General features: G+C 46.8%; 1 protein-coding gene across 1 annotated transcript in view; it reads left to right on the plus strand.

The window, feature by feature from the left end:
• Positions 1 to 10,615: 10,615 nt before the first annotated feature.
• Positions 10,616 to 21,512, plus strand: part of TAF10 (TATA-box binding protein associated factor 10) — a 46,342-nt gene continuing 35,445 nt past the window's right edge. The window contains exon 1 of the mRNA XM_085623461.1: positions 10,616 to 11,005. Within this exon, the coding sequence (XP_085479587.1) occupies positions 10,765 to 11,005 (241 nt within the window). The 5' untranslated portion in view covers positions 10,616 to 10,764. The remainder of the gene's footprint in view (positions 11,006 to 21,512) is intronic.

The raw sequence follows: 21,512 nt of genomic DNA on the forward strand, positions 1-21,512 counted from the left end.
ATACTGGTGGTGGTGGATTACTTGACGAAAATGGGGCACTTCATCCCCTGCAAGAGAGTCCCTACGGCCGGGGAATTGGCGTCACTACTCCTAAAGAATGTGGTACGACTGCATGGATTACCTGGGGTGATCGTGTCGGACCGGGGGTCGCAGTTTACTGCGCAATTCTGGAAGACTTGGTGCACTGCGCTGCATGTTAAGACCGCCCTGTCCACCAGCTACCACCCTCAAACGGACGGCCAAACCGAGCGCCTGAACCAAACGCTCAAACAGTATCTGCGATGTTTTGTGGACCAGGGCAGGGAAGAATGGGTCGACTTGCTATGGGTTGCAGAGATAGCCTATAACAACGCCACTCACAGCTCCACACAGTCATCTCCGTTCTATAGCAACTATGGCCAACATCCCAGGTTCTTGCCATTTCTACATCCGTTCAGAGAGGACAGGATTCCCGCCACAGCGGACAGGGTGGCACACATAAAAGACACGTTGATGCGCTCAAGGGCTGTCCTAATAGAGGCCAAGAGAAGATACAAGGCTGCGGCAGATAGGAAGAGAAGGCCCGGGCCACTGTACCGCACTGGAGACTACGTCTGGATATCCACAAGAAACATGAGGTTTCGAAAGAACAGTGTGTTCCATCCCAAGTACATGGGCCCCTATCGAATTACCAAGTGTATGGGTCCCGTGAACGTGAAGGTGTGCTTGCCCCAGTCATTGCGGATACACCCTGTCTTTCATGTATCATTGCTCAAACCAGCACCCTCCAAGCCGTCTGGGACACCTAGGCCGGTATGCGTGGAGTCGGAGGTGGAGTATGAAGTGTCAGGCATACGGGCGTCCAAATGGCGCAGGGGGAAGCTGTGGTACCTGGTTGCGTGGAAAGGCTATGGCCCGGAGGAGCATTCATGGGAACCGGCTGAAGGGGTTCATGCTCCGCGCTTGGTCTCCTTGTTCCATCGGCGTTTTCCTGCCAGCGCTGGACCCGTGGGGAGCCGCTGAGAGGGAGGATGTACTGTCAAGAATTCCTGTCATACGAGGGGAGGAAAACGGTAACCAGCGAAAACGGACTACATCTCCCAGGATGCTTAGCGGTTGAGAGGTTATGTAAACAGGAGAGCTGTTACATAACTCAAGGGAAACACGCCCTTATGTAAACAGGAGAGCTGTTACATAACTCAAGGGAAACACGCCCTTATGTAAACAGGAGAGCTGTTACATAACTCAAGGAAAACACGCCCTATAAAGGGAGGAACCGGGAGGTACAAGGCTGTCGGATATTGTGTTTACACCGACGTACCTGCTTCGTGAAGAGCAGTGTTCCGGAGTGGTGCTCCAGTAAGGCAAGAACGGAGGTAGGTCGAGTCGTTACTCCCTGGGCCGTGTCTTGCCCCATCGTCACCTGTGAAGGACCCGGAAGCTCTACCGGTCAACCATTGAGCTTCGCTTTTTGACTCGGCTGAGTCCAAGCGCAGTGGCGCTTTTGCTGGTTGGAGTCGTAACTCCCAGCCCGACCAGAGACACAGGGACTGCCAGCTGTAACGCACACCAGGAGGTGTTTGCTGCGTTACAGACTCGGAAGTCCACAGGATCGATCGATCGAGCGGCTGCTCTCGGTTCAGTCTTCGTGCTTGTGATTGGGGTATCGGTGACGCATCACCAGGAGGTGACTCCGCGTCCCGGTGCAGTCTGAGGAAGAGGTTGAGCGGCTGCTCCCTTCAGGTAGAGACCCCGGCTGGGTGTTTCCCTGACTCCTCGATTCTCCCCAACACTCTTCGTGCCCCTCACAGCCTACCGATTGGCATTGTCGGCCATTTCATTTCTGCCCTCTGTTGGCATACGCCGGGATCGGCGTATATGCAGAGGACGGTTAGGACCATCCGTGCTGTGGGCTGGTAACGTACTTAGCCTGGAGGATTCCAGTGACTATAACTTTTGTTTGTTCTTTGTATTTTATTTGCCTTCATTAAAAGAACTAACCCTTCACAAGTGGTTGCGTCCTCATTGTCGTGTCTGTTAAACGATCCTGAGACGTTCAGGGCGTTACATCTACATACTGAAACAACAACTTAGTAAACACATTTAAAGAAGAATCATTATTAGATCCATCATGAAGATACATAGCTTCATCTACTTATTCTAATTCACTTTTAGTTCTTTCTGTATTACTATCTACTCTCTCATTAGTGACTGTATTGTTTTTAGTATTAGCTACCATTAATAAAGGTACTACCGCTGTTAGTAATAACCATGTAAATATTACTAATGAAGTACTACACAAACAAGCTCTAAAACATTTTCGTTTACAACCTCGTTTCGATTGTTCAGTGACATTAACTTCTGCCATTTTCAAACAAAGGAAATATCCTTTTTCTCTTTTCTTTCTTAATGAATGCAAAGTAAAATATGTGATCTTATTTGAAGGTGGCTTTAATTTGCTTTCCTCAATCTGACTGACAGAGGCTCGCTCTGATTCTTCAGGTAAATCTAAATTTTCAAACTCTTTGAGTATGATATAGGTCCACTCAGGAGCCTTATGTTTCCTGTTCAAAATTTTCAATCTAGGACTTCTTCGTGTGGATTTTGCTAATGACTTCTTTGGTTCAGTTTGACTTGAAACCTCATTTACTTGCTCTGGATTCTTACTTGTTTTCCTTAAATAATATTTTAGTCTCTTAACTCCTCCTGGCCAATTGTCACCTTTTCTAATTCTTTTGACTTGAACTGCACTTTCACCTTCTCCGTCTTTCTCTAACGTTCCTTTGTTTTCACTTTGTCTAGGCACAATTTGCTCTAGTTCTCCTTCACTCTCTGATTGTCTTTGTTCTGTATTTTCTGTATTTTGTTCTTCTACTTCTAACTGGTCCTGTTCAGGTCTTACTGTAATTTGTTTTCCTTCTGCCTGAACCTGTTCTTCTACCCCTATCTGGTCCTGTTCAGGTCTTACTTTTGTTTGCTTTTCTTCTGCCTGACTTCTTCTTCTTCTTCTATCTGTCCCTGCTCAGGAGTCTCGATAGCTTTGTTGATTTCTTCCTGAGTGTGTTCTTCTTTCCCGTTCTTTTCCTTTCTACTTTCCTGTCTCTCTAGATTACTTCTTCTTGTCTTGGTAACAACTTCAGGAATTTCAATCACTGCTATCCAGTCTTCTTGACTTGTACTGGGTTGCTCTTCATCTATTTGTCTGTCGGAATCTATCCCTATATATTCTTCAGCTTCACCACCTTCAGCTTCTGACGTTCAGCCAGTTCATTCAGTTGCTGCTCTTGCTCTTCAGGTGGACTTGGTACTCTTCTGTTATGGCTAGCATGAATCCAATTGGGTAAACCTGCACGCTTTACTGCTGTTGTAGTGACCAGTATGACTTGTCGTGGTTTATCCCACCTGGGTGTGTTTCTTCACTAACACCCAATCTCCAGGATTCAAGTCATGCGCTTGACTTGGCTGCCCTGCAACTGCATGTTCTCCAACCTGATGAGAGACAGAACGCACCAGATCAGCCAATCCTTTGCAATGGTCCAATACCAGATCATCAGTTATATTCATCAATTTAATTCCAGGAATTCATACTTGTCTCATTGCCCTTCCCATCAGGATTTCGTGTGGGCTCAATCCTGTTTTTCTGTCAGGGATGCTTCTGAGACCCATTAGTACAAGAGGTAGTGCATCTGGCCATTTCAGTATTGTGGATGCACACACCTTCCCTAATATTGATTTGATTGTGCCATTAAGCTGTTCAACTACTCCAGAAGCCTCTGGACGATAAGCACAGTGCAGTTTTTGTTCAATGTCAAATGCAGCACAGATTAATCTGATTATCTCATGAGTAAAATGAGGTCCTCTATCTGATTCCAAAGTCACTGGAAAACTGAATCTCGGTATCAATTCCCTCAGCAATAATTGTGCAAATGTCAAACTGTCATTTCTCCTAGTAGGGTATGCCTCCACCCATCTCGAAAACAAACACACTATGACCAATACATATTTCAATCAGTTGCAAGGTGGTAACTCAATAAAATCTAACTGCAACCTGGTGAAGGGTCCTTCTGCCTTTCCAATCTTTCCCCAGCTAACCACTGTCTTCCTTCCTGGGTTTTGCTGCTGACAGATTAAGCATTGTGGGCAAAGGCTCTCTGCGACTACCCTAAACTTCGGATTATACCAACTCTGTCTGAACAGACTAATCATTGAATCTCTACCTATATGTGTTGCTCCATGGTATACTCTTACCATTTAGGAAAGCAAGCAGTCTGGCATGACTGGTCTGCTACCTAAGTACACCCACACTTCATCTTCTGTCCTTTTTGTACAACCTGACCATATCCAAATGTCTTTTTCTCTCTCTTCAGCTTCTTCCTGCAATTGTCTGATCTCATCCCATGTTTCTAATGCTGAGAAAAACATCAGTTGGCAGCTGGTTTCAACATTTTCCATTTTCTTATTGATTGCTGACTCGTTTATTGCACACTATTGAGCAATTTGGTCGGCCTATCTATTGCCCGCCGTCACATAGTCATTTCCTGACTGGTGTGCAGCACATTTGACCACTGCTATTTCTTTTGGCAATTGTAATGCTTCCAGCAATTCTTTCACATTTTTACTGTTTCTGATAAGAGATCCTGAAGAAGTCAGAAATCCCCTCTGCATCCAGAGCTGGCCACAGTCGTGCACAACCCCAAACCCATACTGGCTGTCCGTAAATATTGTTACTCTCCAATTTTTCCCAATTTTACATGCCTTTGTTAAGGCCACCAATTCGGCTACTTGTGCAGACTTGACTCCTCTTAAACAGGATGCTTCAATAACTCCTGACATTTTACATACAGTATAAGCAGCACTTAGGCCTCCTTTTTCTGTCCTCAGACATGACCCATCCACAAACAATACATGTTCTGATTCCATCAAAGGAACTTATTTTATGTCCAGACAAGGTTTTATACACATTTCAGTCACATCCAAACAATCATGATCTTCTTCATCTTTCACCTCTTCACAACATGGATCTAGGAACAAGGTGGCAGGATTCATCATTGTGCACCTTATCACTGTCACATGCCCTGCTCCCAAAATCACTCTTTCATACTTAGTCATCCGACTAGGAGTGAGGTGGTGTGTTCGAGTTCTCGTGTGGCACATAGACTTTAACTGGATGTTCCATCACAATTGATTCACTTTGCTCCAAACTCACACAAGCAGCTATTGCTTTTAAACAGCTAGGTAAAGCTGAAGCCACTGGATCCAAAGTGGCAGAGAAATATATAATCGCGTTTCGGACGTCTGCCGGATTATAGTGGCCTCAGGTAAAACATCCACCACCTCAATCCCCACCTCCTTAAATACATCCTTCGGCGTAACCTTTAAATCTAACTACGCTGTATTATATATTAATTTCAGTTTGGCATCCATCCCAGCTGTGACTACAAGAAAATGATTATAGGTGGATTGGGACCACTAAATTAAGGTAAATCTTAATTTTCGCCTCCTTTATTAATCCAACACGAGTGGGATTTTGTATGGCAATTAATAGCCATGCTTTTTAATTTTGCAGCCATTGATTAAACACCCACCTAGTGGTACTTCACAAGTGGATTCAAGAAGCATGATGCTCATCCCACATGTACCGTAAACAAAGAGATATCGCCTCACGCATGATAGCGGGTAAGCTTCTCAAGGGCCCATTAAGTGGAAACCAATTAAGTAGCCCTATGCAACATCCTTATTCTACCTTTCATTAATTTTAGGCACTCGACAAGGCCCAGCACCTATCTAGGTTGCCCCCACAGTCCTGATGAAGATCCGCAAGGCCAAGGTTCAAATTCCCTCTTTAGGCCACTAAGACAGATCGAAACGTCGACGCCCTACATACATGAGCCTGGGATATGCTGTTTTTCCCACGTGCTATATTAGAATTGGTTTCTAATGGATTTTGCAATTGTTTAACTCATTTTTTGCATAATTTGATAAACGTGACCAGGCTTCTTCTTGGACGGTGATTGACAACCAGTCTAGTGTCTAACTCCTTTAAGTATTTTATGTCACAATCTCTTGAATACTTTTTCTTTCCTTTCACTTTTTCATACTCAAGCACCCTTACTATTTGCACATTCCTCTTGGAGCAACCTTGATGAAAATAACTGTTTAAAGAAAACTATAAAAAGAATAAACGTAATATGAATTTTTGATGTTGGTTTGTTGCATGTTTGACTTTATGATTAACATTGTATTCAATACTGAGAGCTACCTAAATTGATCTCCTTTAGCTCACAATATTTGAATGATATCACTAAGTAAGGACTTACAGCCCACCATTGATAAATTAAGGTCCAGGACCATTGTTTTTTGTACCAAGAGTATACCCTGCACAAGGGAGGCAGTGTCTGAATTGCAACAAGTATGGACATTTCGCTAAAGTATGCCAGAGGGGTAAATTACAGGGCGACAGCAGACCTCAGGAGTTGAGGCCCACCAAGTCAGCCAAGAAGGTGCAGGAAGAAGGAGAGGTGGACAGTCGTTGGCAACAGTCGTCAACGACGGAGGATGAAGAGGAAGACGTGTTCGTGATTTCCCACATCCGAGGAGTGAACGCCACCAAGAGACCACCCCCTACCTGCCACGTATGGATTGGAGAGTCCTGCATAAGGGCGCTGATTGACACAGGGGCGTCTGTTAACATACTGGATGCGGGTCAGTACAAGAAACTCAAGCCGAGGCCCCGTCTGATGCCGACGGCAGCCCGGATTTTGACATATGGAGGCGTTACTCCGATTCCGCTACAAGGAGTGGTCGACGCGGAAGTAAAATACAAAGACAGAGTCACAGCCACCCAGTTCTATGTTACCTGTGACCGAGCAGGGTCGTTGTTAGGTTGTCACACTGCTGAAGATCTAGAACTAGTGACATTTGCTTGGCATATACATCAATCCCAGGCGGACTAAATCCTGGAGGAATTCCCTGAGCTGTTCAGAAGACTTGGATGCCTGAAAGGAGTGGAGGTACAACTCCACATCGACGAGTCAGTCCAGCCTGTAGCGCTTCTTCACCGGAGGGTACCGTTCCATCTCAGACCCTTGGTGGAAGCGGAGTTAGATCGGTTAGAGAGGGAAGGAGTCATCGAAAAGGTGTCGGGACCCACGCCGTGGGTGTCCCCCTTGGTGATAGCCTCCAAACCGAAGCAGCCAGGGGCCATCCAGCTGTGTGTGGATATGCGGCTGCTGAACAAAGCCATTCGCTGTGAGAGGCACATCACTCCAACTATTGATGAGATTATGACTGATTCAGATGGGGCGCAGTAGTTTTCGAAAGTAGACTTGAACTTGGGATACCATCAACTGATGTTGGCGGAAGAAAGCAGGTACATCACGACGTTCTCCACCCATGTAGCACTGCGCCGTTTCAAGAGACTGAGCTTTGGGGTGTCCTCGCCGGCCGAGGTATTCCAAGAGGCTGTGAGAGAAGCACTGTCCGGTTTGGTGGGAGTTATCAATGTGAGCGATGATATCCTGGTCTTCTCGAAGTCACTAGAGGAGCACCACGTGAGGCTGAGAGCCACTCTGAGGCGTCTGGTGGAACAAGGCCTAACGCTGCATCAAGCAAAATGCAAATTCTATGCCACGGATGTTGAATTTTTCAGATACCGATTCTTGGCCAAAGGATTACAGGTGGATCCGTTCAAGGTAGAAGCCATTAGAACGGCGGCCATCCCTCAGATGCCGTCGGAAGTGAGAAGCTTCTTGGGGATGGCCAACTACTGCGGCTGATTCATTCCATGACTGGCCACCCTTTCGGAACCTTTGCGGCAACTAACAAAAAAAGACACTCCCTGGCAGTGGACAGCCAAGGAGGCCCAAGCATTTGCTGATGTGAAGAAAGCCCTACTAAAAGGGGCCACAGTGGCATATTTTCAGCCGGGAGCAGCCACGGAAGTGATAGTAGATGCCAGCCCCGTAGGGTTGGGAGCTGTACTTCTGCAGAGGTCAGATCAGGATGAGTGGGTACCCATTGCTTATTCCAGTCGGTCGCTCACAGCTGTGGAGACCAGATACGCGCAGATTGAGAGGGAAGCACTGGCCATCCGGTGGGCGTGTCAACATTTTCACATATACCTCTGTGGTCACCGTTTCACCATTGTGACTGACCACAAACCGCTGGTACCCCTCTTTGCGGGAACGGCATGAAGCAGACCACCGCGCATCGAAAGGTGGGCCGTCCAGATCCAGCAGTATCAGTTTGAGGTGGTCTACCGTCCAGGAGCAAGCAACCCCGCCGATTATCTGTCGAGGCATCCGCTGGCTCTGAGTGGAGCACAAGGGCCGGAGGTGGACGAGGGTGCTGAAATCTTCTTGAAGCAGTTGCTGGAAGATGCTCGTCCACAAGCGCTGCTATTGGAAGACATCCGGAAGGTGTCGGCTGAAGATGAGTGCTTACAAAGGGTGGGCCGCACGCTACAAGATCACCAATGGAAGTGGTTCCTTAGTGGGAACGAGCGAAGGTCGGCCGATGAGAAGGAATACTGCGAGAGCATGTGGAGGTGTCGAGGAGAGCTGAGCATAGCAGGAAACGGAACAATCCTGCAGGGGTCGCGGATCGTAATACCTGCCGTTCTCCGAGAGCGCACGATCGAGTTAGCGCACCAGGGACACCAGGGAATCGAGAAGACCAAAGCTCGTCTGAGGACAAAAGTATGGTTCCCGGGTGTAGATCGGATGGTGGAAGACAAGGTCCGGCGATGCCATGCATGCATCATAACGGGGCTGATCCCCGGAAGCTCCAATTGTCATCGAAGGGCCCAGCGTGTCACCATGGGAACGAGTTAGTTTGGACTTTGGGAGTTTCCCTGATGGCCGGCAAATGGCAGTGTTGGTGGACAGCCATTCGAAGTTCCCGATAGTGGATTTGGTGGCATCGACGGCATTTGAATGTTTACAGCCTGCCCTGGAAAAGACATTTGCATTGCTGGGGCTGCCAGTGGAGATCCATACAGATAATGGACCGCCGTTCCAAGGGGAAAGGTTTCAGGAATTCCTCGGACAAAATGGCATCTGACACCATAAAATAAAGCCACTATGGCCGCAGACCAATGGAGATGTCGAAAGGTTTATGAGGACACTGAACAAGGCCCTACGGATCGGAGTAGCACAGGGTGTCAATCTAGAAACCTGTTTACATCAGTTCCTAAGAGCTTACCGCCAAACACCACATTGCACAACGAAATGTGCTCCCCATGACCTCCTGCTGAAGAGAGCGGTGAGGGATGGAATACCCAGCAGTGAATCATGCACCCCGGCAGTTATAGATGTGGAACAATCCCAGGGCCGCCGCAAAAACAACAATGATCGGGCTAGCCAGAAAAGAGGGGCCCAACCGGCCGACATTCAGGTCGGGGATTATGTGGTGGGAAAGGATTGACACCCGGGGTCTAAGTTCCGCACACCTTTTGAGCCTGACCCGTGGAGAGTGGTGCGGGTCCAAGGGACTCTGGTAGTGGCCGAAAAAGAACACCAATGCATAACCCGCAACGTCTCCTGATTCAAGAAAGTCACCAGGCCGAGGACGCCTGTGACGGAACTCGAGGTGGAAATGTGGAGAGAGGAGGAAGCAGAAGTGCCGGGGAGCAGAAGCCAGACAATGGGAGCGACCCCGGAAAGTCCGCTCAAGATGGCCGAGACAAGTGAAACTGTGCCTCGAGGTGACAGCTCTCAGGAAAGGGTCGAGTACGGAGAAGGGAGGAGCCAACATCATCGTTATGACTTTCGCAACAATCCAGTGCCGAACACCAGGCTGCGGGACTTTGTGCGGTAAGACTCAGTGGAGGGCGGCTGGACAAGTGTAATGCCGTATTAGAGACACGGGTGAGGTTACCCAGCCGTTGCCATATGACTGGCTGTGTTATGGTGCAAACAGTTTATTTTCGTTTTGCCAGGTTGGATGGGATGTGGTGAGCCACCCGGCCACTACCATACAATGTTTTGCATGCACCTCCCTGGGCTAGGTGCAGACCAGGGAGTACTTAATAAAGGGTGACGTCAGCGCACGTGGCTGACGGCACGGACCGAGTAACTGTGTGGACGTGCCTTGTATGTGCTCTGCTATACGGCCTAGGCCTGTGCACCCCTGTCCGGGGCCTGAGGTGTTACATCTGCTTCACTATATATCAATGTGAAAAAAATACTTCCCCTATTTTTTTCCCAAAATCTCCCTCTTCCCAGTTGTAAAAATGTTGGGCTGTATGGTTAAAGGGGAAATTCACTTTCTTCGTTTTTACTTCCATTATCCCCCTACAACGGTCGATTGCACGATGTAGGTACGACAGCAATCCCACTCCCAAACTAAGTTCCAATCAATGCCCAAAACTAACATATGAGTATTTCAAATATGTTCTCTATGGCATAGCATATTTGATAGCCATTATTGAAGGTCACGTGATTTTCTCGAGCGAACATGTCAAATAGAGACTCAGCCAATAGTCCTCCCTTTGTTTTCATAGCTCATAGTTTAATGTGACAGGAAAACATTTTAGTCCCGCCCATAAACAATACCACCGCGCAGCCCTTTGACGTCAGAGTCTAAAAGCACAGGCTGTCGGGAAACGACCGTTTCTGACCAATAGGAATCTGAGATTGCTCAAGAGGACTGTTCGTCTTAATGTCTGCGCCGTATCGTGCCTGAGCGCGCGCTGTCACAGCTTTCTGTGTACGAGGTCTCTCACTGGCTGCCGGCAGCCGACCCAGTTGTAGAGGGCGAGACGTGTATTGACCCACCTCGTCCACCATGAGCACCGCTGCCCCCGGCGGGGTGGGAGAGCAACCGGAGCCGCCGAGCGCCGTGCCTGCCCCCATCCAAGAAACCAAACCCAGCCCCTCCGCCTTGGGCGTCCCCGGCCCACCTACCTCCAGCGGCACACCCGGGCCTGTGGGGGGCAGTGGAGCTGGATCCGCAGCACCAGGGGCAGTGGCAGGACCCGGCAGCGGTCTCCCTCCAGGGAGAGAAACGGGGGAGCGGAGAGCGAGCAGTGAGTTCCCTGGGGCAGGTCAAAGGGGGTGGTGAGTGCCCTGTGGCAGGTCACAGGGGATGACACCATGGTGTAGATAGAAGGGAGATCTCGGGGGGATTTGAGAGTTACCAGGCATTTGGTTCTGCCCTTCAGATGTCAATAACGTTGTGGTTTTCCGGTCTTCAGACAAGGTAGTTTATCAACAACTCGGGTACAGGTAATAACACGCATTTGTAATGTAAGAGGTCTCGCATTGGTGAAAGTTAGAGCTATTGGCGTTGTAAATGGTAATGGTATTCCTTTTACACTAGCTTCGGAGGCCCCCATAAGTATTACTGAAGGATGTTTCACACCACACGTGAAAAACGGGTCATTTGACTAATGAAGACTGTCAACAGTTTGAAAGCCTGTGTTTAAATTTTGCCAGCTACAAAACAGGCTCCTCTTTGTGTTGCTGGACGAAGGAAACTGAATACATATGTTGCCTTTGAGTTGGGTTGCGATTAGGTATTCACATAAAGGGGAGGATGAAAATGGACCTTTGCAGATGTCAGCTGGGCTGGCTGCTTGGAATCATTGCTCTGCACGGTGCCCCCTAGCCTTGTGTGCCGCCTGCTCTTAACACCCCAGAGTTGAGCTGTAGTGCAGTAAGGCACTGCCCCGCTGTGGGCTCGGCTGTCTGCCTATTTTGTTCGCGATGCACCTATAAGTATGGAGCCGAGGGGACAGCAGAGACGCGGTATGTAATAACAGTCCGCTGCTGCCCTTAGTGTAGGTGACTGCTTCGGGGGAGAGGGAGTGATTGACATAACAAACACATGACTGCACAGGGCTATGCTTTGAAGCCCTGTGCAGTCTCGTAGTCAGAGTGCTTGGTGAACCTAATATCACCCGGAATGCCAGCGATCGTCTTCCTCCGTAGAGGATATTTTTGTGTAGATGGTATACTATCACTGCTTGAACCTGTAAGGTTTCCATCACCTGTGTGACAGCGCTGCTATCCAACCCTATGAAGTCTGGTTAGCTGTATTATTCTATGTAAGACCGCAGAGTGTGGCTAACTGTATTTTTTAACCCTACCCATTCCTGTAGATGCTATGTTCTAATATATGACGGAGTTTTGACTTGCTATCGGAACAAAGAAATAAAATGTAGAAGTTTAAATAAATAGCACGGTAGAAGGCAGGCAGTTTGAAAGGGCTGTTTCTTAACTGATTACTTCATATATAGCCTTTTGATTTTTTTAAGAGAAACTTTGGAGTGCAGTACAGTGTCTGAGTGCAGGGCTAGAGTGTAGTGCAGGGGTGAAGGGCAGTAGTGCACTGCAGTGGATGGGTGGAGTGCAGTACATTGCTTGAGTACAGTTGTGGGTTAGAGTGCAGTACAAGGGTGGAGTTCAGAGCAGGGGTGGGGTGTGATGCCGAGGTGGCGGGCAGGAGTGCAGTGCAGTAGAATCGTGGAGTGCAGTTCAGGGTTTAAGTGCAGCATGGGGCGGGGACAGCACGGGCTGCTCTTAAGGTGTGTGTGATGCCTTTCGTTCCCGCGGCCCTTCCAGAGTATGTGATATGTTTACATTTTTAAGGCATTTGGTGGCTGCTCTGTAGCTCTGGACGGGTCTGCTGGCCCTGATCCTGTGGGAACGTCACAGGGTTGATCGGGGAGCTTTATTAATTGGTTTCGAATGAGCAGTTCCGGGATTCAGCCGCCTGCTGTTGCCTGTGTTAGAGCGCGGCCAGCTCCGAAAGGCGGCTGGCAGGGGAAGCAACGCTATAAAGCCTGAGACATTGGCAACGGCCCCGTGGCTGCTTAGTCACATGAGGCGTGTGCTTGGAATAATTCCTGTGCTATTAATTGGAACAAGAAACAGCGTGAACTTGCACTTACGTGCCTTCCTTACAGCAAGAGGTGGACACCCGGAGCGAGAGAGGAAGGTAGTCGGGCAGAGCAGCGGTGCGAGACGAGAAATGAAGCGTTGCTGACAGCCATTGTGAATCCGAAAGTACGCATGCAGCCGTGCGCTAGCAAAAGAGACGCAGTGCGCCTGCACAGCTCCTTTCCGGGCAGGCACAACAAAAAGGAGACGGGGAGGAAACAAAACATGCCTCCCTTCCTATGAAAACCCCGTATTTTGGACCCGCGCCAATTAGAAGCATGGGTGGAGCTTCCACCCCTGCTTCGTAAGGGAAATCCACGACAATAGATCTCGCAAGTGAGCACCACATGCGCTGCGTTGCTAGGCGAGACCTAAAAACGGGAGTTTGTTTGGACAAGTATTCAAGTCTTAATCGTGTAGGTTTGTGGATATTAGATACTGTAGGTACAGATTTTGAAAGGTGTTTTAGATGTTGCTGTGCTCTTTAAATAGCGGAGATTGACCTATCATTTCGGATATGTGTTGGCATAATGTTCCAGATGTTTGGCGCGTTTCCAGAGTATAATTATTTTAGGGCGAAAGACTTTCTCATTCAGCCAGTGTGCAGCTTGATCAGAGTCTGTGTTTTAACGTTTCTGCCAAAGTGCTGAAGATTTTGAGACTAGTATTTCTTTTTACTTATTTTTTTTATGTGAATCGTCTTGTAGGTGATGCACGCGGTCTTAATTGCCAGGAAAGTGACAGGGAGCTAAACTAGTCATGAAAGGACCGATGAACTGCTCTGAAATCTTTGTGTCGTGGAGGTCGGACACCCTGCCAAATGGATGAGCCTTTTCAAGGCAGCTAGGCGAAAATTAGGCAATCCAACCAGTTTCTATTGTCTATGCATGGAATAACTGGGGCTTTTTTAAAGTCTTGTTTCAGGAGGAAATGCTTGATGCTTAGGAGCAATTTTACATGGTATCTGATATTCTTGGCCGCTAGACCGCTTCACTGGTTCTTTGTTTAGAGATAGGCAACACCTTAAGTTTACTGTTTCTCGCCCAGTTTTGAATTTCCCTAAGGGAGAAGGTGGAGGTCTTGAGGCTGTTCCAAATTTCCCTAAGGGAGAAGGTGGAGGTCTTGAGGCTGTTCCAATACCAAACTTTAATGTTTAGTTAGTTATCAACCTATTGTAGCGTCCATTGATAAAGGCAATATGTCTGGGTTATTGTCTAAGACTGCATGCAGTGGCCTAGCCACAGGATGAAAGGAGAACTTATGCTGGCCTCTGGGAACAAGCGGGTTGAGGGCACTGTGAGTGCCAAAGCGGAACCTGAGTGGGGAGGTTGGTGGGGTAAATAATTCAATGGCAAGAGGACAGCTAGAATGAGGACGGTCGGAGGGGCATACAGATGCCTGAAAGGAAGGTTCAGGCCTCGGAAAATCATAAAAATGTTACTAGACTTGCAGATCTAGTAACTTGAATAATTAACTCGACCTAACTGTAATGTACTTGACCCGTAAAATGGTCTCAAAGTGTGTGATCATAGGCAAATATTTTATTTTACAGAGACTCCTTTTTCTTCATTATCACAAGAGCACCTTCAGATGTGAGTTCAGCATTTCTGCTGTACAAAAAAACCTCATTTGATTTAATAGAGTAATCGCTTGCTCCATATACGATAAAAAATCTAGCTCACATATAGAGTGCACATGATCCTGACTTGCCTCTTGGTTTACTAATAGCATTGCAATCAAGGCGGGGGAAGAATATTTCTCAGTTCATTTGTAAAAATTACCTTTTATTAAATCTACTACTAAAGCATGATGTGCATGTGCACTGTCTTTTACAGACAGCATATTTTCAATTGAAATGGCCATAATCTTTTGCACTAACATGCAGTTTTACTGATAAAACTACATAGTGTATAAACATTCTACTATGGAATGGGTTTCAGCAAAAATGTTTATCAATTGCACATAACAAAGTAGTCTGATTTGTTTTCATCCTATTAAAATCTTGTTTTCATCACATAGAATAACAAATAAAATGTGCTTTTATATCTAATGAAATCTAATTTGAGATGTTTGTACAGTTCACGTATTAGCTATTTAAATGTTAGAGAAAAAAAACCTGACATCTTACAGCCTTTCATTTAACACTTTTTGTACAGAAACATTGTCAGACAGTTCACTATACAACATCCTCTACTTTTATTTCTCTGAATTAAAAGTTAATTGTTGGAAGACCGAAACGGACGTTTGACCTCTGTCTCTGAACTCGGAGATAAAATGTGACTAGCTAAAAACAAGATTTAAGGGCATCTTTATAGGTCATTCACTTTGTGAGTGAACAGAAGACCTTATCTTCGTCGGCGTGGCCAGAATGGGCCAGTAATCCTTAAAAATAGCTCGCCCTAATAAAATCTGACTCTCCATAGCGAGTGGACAGGTAGATTTCTCGAGGCCTGTGGTTGGGAGAATTTCCAGTGGGCCATCAGGAAGTTGTTGTCTAGAAGCATATGGAAGGGAGGTAAGTGCAGGGACAGAAGACCGAAGTAGGGATGATGTTGTTTCAGGGGGGCATATAGAGGAATGGCAGGTGCAGCCCTAGGGAAGAGTGTTTGCAATGAGGATATACACATCCCCAAAAAGATGTTTGGCAGCAAGGAGCACATTTTCAGTGCCAGGCGTGTATCACCAAACAAGACCTGGTCTCCAGGGTTGTGCAAATGCAATTACATTTCTGTGATCCTGGCACTCTGGAGCGTTTGGCCTGTGTTGGTGGACGCTGGTTGACATTTCTAGACCACCAACTATTATGGTATTGAGGCACTTGATGCCTCAGAATGTCTCTTTTAAACGGACCTAGGGTTTTCATTAAGATGCATAACAAGTCGAATGGTAACAACAACAAATCAAAAGGTTTTAATTATTTAAAAAATCCATTTTGAAGCATTGTTCCTGCAGCAGCTGTTTATCTCCAGAATGCAATGCACTATCTCATCAAGTGTCAGAAATTATGACTTGGGTGTAGTACTGGCTCTAAAAGGAGAAGGTGTAAAACACATTGCTTTTGCTTAATGGGTACGTGAAGTTGAACAAAATTATTACTTTGTAACCGAGCAGTATGCGTCTCGAATTTGAGTGTGGTTGGCAGAAAAATTCAGACTGTAAATCTGTGAGGCCAATTTCTATCTACGCGTTGACCTCAAACTGATTATTTATATGCTTGTACTTAGAGGGATACTGTAAACAGAGGGATTTGTACCCGGGATTCACACCCCACTAGTCATTGTAGCTTATTATCAATGACTGCCATATGACGGTTCAGTGGGAACAGTGCAAAAGCATGTGGAAGCAGGAATGTTGGTAGGGAAATGTGCCCTGCGTGGTATTCAAGTGGGTTCCCCTGTGCTGAGTACCTGACTCCATGTGAATCTCGTATCCTGACTTTCATTTTGACCCTGGCATCATGCTAACCATGCATGCTAGTAGAAACCAAGACCTTTTCTTGTTAATGTGAGGTTGAGGACATGTTCTCATAGTGAGTAGCCTGCTCCTGTCCATGGCTGGGTTTACCACGTAAAGCAATGGTGGCATTGTACAATGTTTTATAAAGTATAGTGTGACTAAACCTTTTTTATGTGTCAAGAAGAGCATTACCTAGTGACACCGTTATGAAGATATGTGTGACCCAAGCCCTTGCTCTGACATCCTTCATGTAGCCTGACTCATGTTTGATGGGACTGTGTGAGTCTAAGTACGGATGCCAGCAGGGTTTATTTTGTATGCCTCTGGTTTAGCATAGCACAAGGTGAGGATACCTTCATCAGGTGTTGGAAGTGTATTGCTTGCATTCCTGTGGCTAGATGTTTGAGTCAGACACTGAAGCTAAAAGGATGGAGACAGGGGATGCATTTTGTTGGAAAGGTGCTGCTAATTGGATCTTCTTGAGCAATTTCATTTGATAGAGCGGAGGAGTGAGTTGGAGTTTAAAAATATTTATATAGCGCACTTTCACCAGCGGTTTCATGGCGCTGCAACAGACAGATCCCCAGAGTAGAAATAGCAGAAAATAATAAAAAGAAGACAAAAACAGCAAATGATCTAGTTAAAAAATTTAGCAAATAGATGAGCTTTGAGCTTTTTCCGGAATTGGGGGTAGAAAGTTAGAGATCTAAGCTCTAAAGGCAGGGAATTCCACAGGACTGGGGCAAGGGTCGCAAACTTCGATCCTCCCCACTTCTTCCTCCGGAAATGGGAGACTGACAGCAGGGATTGCGTGGATGAGCGTAGTTCCCTAGTTGGAACGTAGGGAACGATCTCAGATGAAATAAAGGCCGGAGCCGCGCCCAGTCGTGCTTGAAAGATGATAGAAGCAAGCTTAAACTGGACGCGTTCACGGACAGGGAGCCAGTGTAAGGATTTGAGAAGGGATGTTACGTGATGGGATTTTGGAAGATTGAACACCAACTGTGCCGCCTGGTTCTGGATCAACTGCAAACGCCTTAAACTATATGCAGGTATACCTGCATATAGGGCGTTGCCATAATCCAGGAGGGAGATAACCATCGCCAAGATGATCAATTTTAAGGCATCAAAGGAGAAAAAGCGGGATACCTTGCGGATAGTGCGTAGTGACAGAAAAGAAGAAGACACCACAGAGCTAACCTGGGAGTGAAGAGTGAGCTGAGAATTAAGTTTGATACCTAAAGTTTTAACTGAGGTAGAAGGGACCGGGGAAGAACCAAGGGAAGGGGGCCAAAAAAGTGGAGACCAGGGACTGGAGGAACCACCCGTCAACACCAACTCGGTCTTGTCCGGGTTAAGTTTCAAGTGGTTGTGGTTCATCCAGTCCCGGATAAAAATCATAATGGACTGGAAATTTAAGATGGAAGCAGAAGAAGAAGAGAGATTGAAAACAAGTTGGAGGTCATCCGCATAATTGTATACGCTGACCTCCATTTGCTGCAACGAAAAAATAAGGGGGGCAATATAGAGGTTAAACAAAAGAGGTGAAAGGGAGGAACCTTGGGGAACCCCGCACTGAACTTTCCGGAAGTCCGCAGAAAAGTCACCCAGGCGAATAGCCTGGGTGCGGTTCCTCAGGAAGGAGGATAACCACACCAGGGCGGTACCCCCGATCCCCGCCGCCCTGACACGGGAAAGCAAGATGGTGTGGTCAACCGTGTCAAAGGCGGCTGAGAGATCGAGGAGGACCAAAGCCTGGGCCTGGTTGGTGTCCATTCCCTCTCTGAGGTTGTCAAGGACCGAGAGTACTACGGACTCCGTAGAGTGTGCGGGGCGGAAGCCGGCCTGGCGGGGAGTCAAAACCCCATACTCCTCCACAAAAGTGCTCAAAGAACTGGTAACAGGGCGTTCGAGCACCTTAGCCGGAAATGGTAGGAGGGAGATGGGGCGATAATTGGTGGGGACCGAAGGGTCAGCGCCGGGCTTCTTTAAGATGGGAACAATAACAGCTGTTTTCAGTGAATTGGCTACAACCCCCTGGGAAAGAGAACTGTTGAGGAAGTGAAGAAGGGGGTCTGGACAAGTTGTATAAATGTGGCGAAGGATGTGCGCGGGGCAAGTGTCCAATGGAGAGCCGGATTTAACTAGGGGAATTATCGAGGTCAAGGATTTCTTAGTCAGGAGGGGAAGGGCATCGAGTTGTCCCTTAGGTGGAGGACACTGAGGGTCAACAAAAGTGAGGGGGGGTGAGGGAATGTTGGCTTTAATAATAGCAATCTTCTCAATAAAGAAATTATTTAAAGAGTGACAAAGGTCCTGGGAAGGGGAGGGCTTAAGAGATGTCCTATCGGAGAATGCCAAATTGTGGACAATCGAGAATTTCCCTCGGTTGATTCTCAGCTGCAAGAATCTTTGAGGAAAAGTAGGCCGTTTTTGCAGCCAAGATGGCCTTCTTATATTGAGCCAGGATAGTGGTAAACTCAGATCTGAGTAAGGGACAATAATTCCTCCTCCAGGCACGCTCGGCGTACCGCTAGTTTGATGGTCTTAAGATCCTCGTTAAACCACAAGTTTGCATCCTTCTCCCGCTTTGAAGTCACCCGCTTCAGCGGGGCAATGGAATCACAGCCTGAGGAGAGCCAATGTTCAATGGCAACGGCCTGAGAGAGGGTGGATAGGCCTTGTAGGGTAGGGTAGGAAGAGGTTAGTAATGCGGATAGATTCTCCGGATCCACTCTGCTCCATGAGTGGACCCAAACATTCTTTGGGAGCGGGGGCCTAACAGTAGGGTTAATGGGAAGGGTAAACGAAATCAAATGATGGTCAGACCAGGTGCAGGGTGAGATGGACAAGGAGTCCACCGGACAGTTCAAGGACCAAATCTGATCTAAGATGTGTCCTTTGACATGAGTGGGAGAATGAACATGTGACACAAAATTGAGGGATTGAAGGGTATCTGAGAACTCTCTTGAGGACGGACATTCCGCTGGATCTGAAGGCCAAAAATTAAAGTCTCCCAATAATAGGATGGAAGAGTTATTGACCGTAAGTGTGGCCAGTACCTCCTGAAAATCAGAGAGAAACCGTAAGGCTGACTGTGGGGATTGCAGTTTGTTGTTCAAGGTAAGCAAGTTTCTAGGCCACACCCTTTTCTGACCATGATTACTGGTTTAGGAAGCCAGGCGCAGAAACTCACATTTCCTTGTGACCATGTTGTGGTTGCTCCTACTTGGAGACAGTTCCAGTGCCATCTGCTGTAAGAAATATCACTTTACATAAAGGCTGTGTCTGGAAGGCAGCCTGAGAAGGACACTTGAAAGAGAACCACCCAAAACTGTTTCTCAGGTTCGAGACAGTGGATCCATGTCACCTGTCTAGAAAATGTGTATGAAAGTGGGTTCCAGTTTCAAGTTCTTGACCAAGTAAGAATCTTCACACTCCGAAGAGTTGTTGAAGAACTGTGCATAACTGGGGCTTACATCTGACGGCCAGCCCCCAGAGGCGAGGACACATCACCTGAACCTATTTCTTTCTGCTGAAGAAGCTGAGGATCTACCTGAAGAAGCCAGCTTTCCTGCTAAGAGAGGGTGGACTACCTGGCCTGCAAAGGTACAGACTGTTGAGGAAGGGATAGCGTTGCCAGCATGAGGCACACCTGGAGGAAATTGAGAAAGTGATCTAGGAGTGACCTGTGCTGAGGAGTCCTCTGATCTCTGTACAGTATTAGTGAAAGTGTCTTTGTGAAAACGACAGCAAACTGAACTTAGTGACTGATGCTAATGATGGCAACTTGTGAACCAAAGCACTGCCAGCTGAAGCACCAGTTCACAGCGACCCAAGCTCTGCCACTATTGAAGACTGGTGCCATCACTGGAGTCTGCATGAGCAAAGTCCATGGAGATCGTCCTTCGGAGAGCTGTTACTGCAGTTAACAAGTCCAGGAGTCTGCTCTGAATGGGCAGAAACGGCGCTCCTTTTCACAGCTTGGGTGGCTGCTGAGAGAATGCAGGTAACCCTGGGGCATACCTGCACCTATAGACGAGAGAATGAGAGGCACACTGGTAAAACCACTGCTCCTCCTGAGATTGTCAGAACTTAAAACCATTCAAAAGACTTTAAACTGAGTTGGTTAACAGATCCAATAGAACTTTGATCAATCTGCTCCTGAGCCTAATCCCTACATTCTCCTTTCTATAAGTTTCAGTGAAGCAGGAAAGCAAAGGGAGGAAAATGGCTGTGGTGTAGTAACTTGATTAGCACAACGTATAACAACAAGCATGTATAATGGATTGATTCAAGTGTGTAGTATTTAATATTGTCCTAATTAAAAATACTTTCTATTCTAAAAAGATAAGCACTGGCCATGGACAGTATATTGTCTGATTGTTGATCTGAGCTCTTGCAGACCCCCAATTCCCCCCTCACTCCACCCCACTTCCCTGAGTACCCTGTGGCTGGTTGCTCTCGCTACCCCGAGAGTCTCCTGCTGAGAGGCCTGATTTGCAGAGCCACATTAAAACTGGACCACGGGACATTCGTGGCAAATAAACTCAAACGCCACTGAATGGGGTGTGATGAGGAACAATTTGGGATGTTTTTTTGTCTTGTGACTTTAATGAGGACAGATGGGTGGAGAAGAACAGCAAAGTATTGTTTCTGCAAGTGAAAAGTTATGTAACAGATGACTGAAAAGAACTGCAAGCATCTATTAAAAATGTCAATTTTGAATGCAAAAGATAAACTCTCATTGGAAGAGAGACCTGCATGCACCTTCATTGGTGTGTATGCTTGTTGATTATTGATGACCCACAAAGCCCACCTTGGAATATCGGGTACTCCTATGGTACAATTTTGGCAGCTGGGATTTGACATTTATGCAGACAGAATTGTAACAAACCTTACCGCATGCGGTGATGGTGGCCAATGCTTGGAAATGCAAATTGCTCCTTTGCAACGTATAGACTACTCATCTGGCCCTTGGTATCATTTGATAACGAGTGTAATGCAGATGATACTTCATCCAATTTAGCTAGGCACGTATAATGCAGGCTGATGCATTTCTTTCAGAATGTGTTCTTTAATGATTGGTGTCTTTTATTTTTTTATTTTGCCCGATAGTTTGAGAAAGGTGTTATCATCATTGTTCCTTTGTTTATATTCTTTGATTGAGTGCTTGCCAGCCACTGTTTGGTGTTG

Source organism: Triturus cristatus, chromosome 8 (assembly GCF_964204655.1).
Source record: "Triturus cristatus chromosome 8, aTriCri1.1, whole genome shotgun sequence".
Taxonomy (NCBI): domain Eukaryota; kingdom Metazoa; phylum Chordata; class Amphibia; order Caudata; family Salamandridae; genus Triturus; species Triturus cristatus.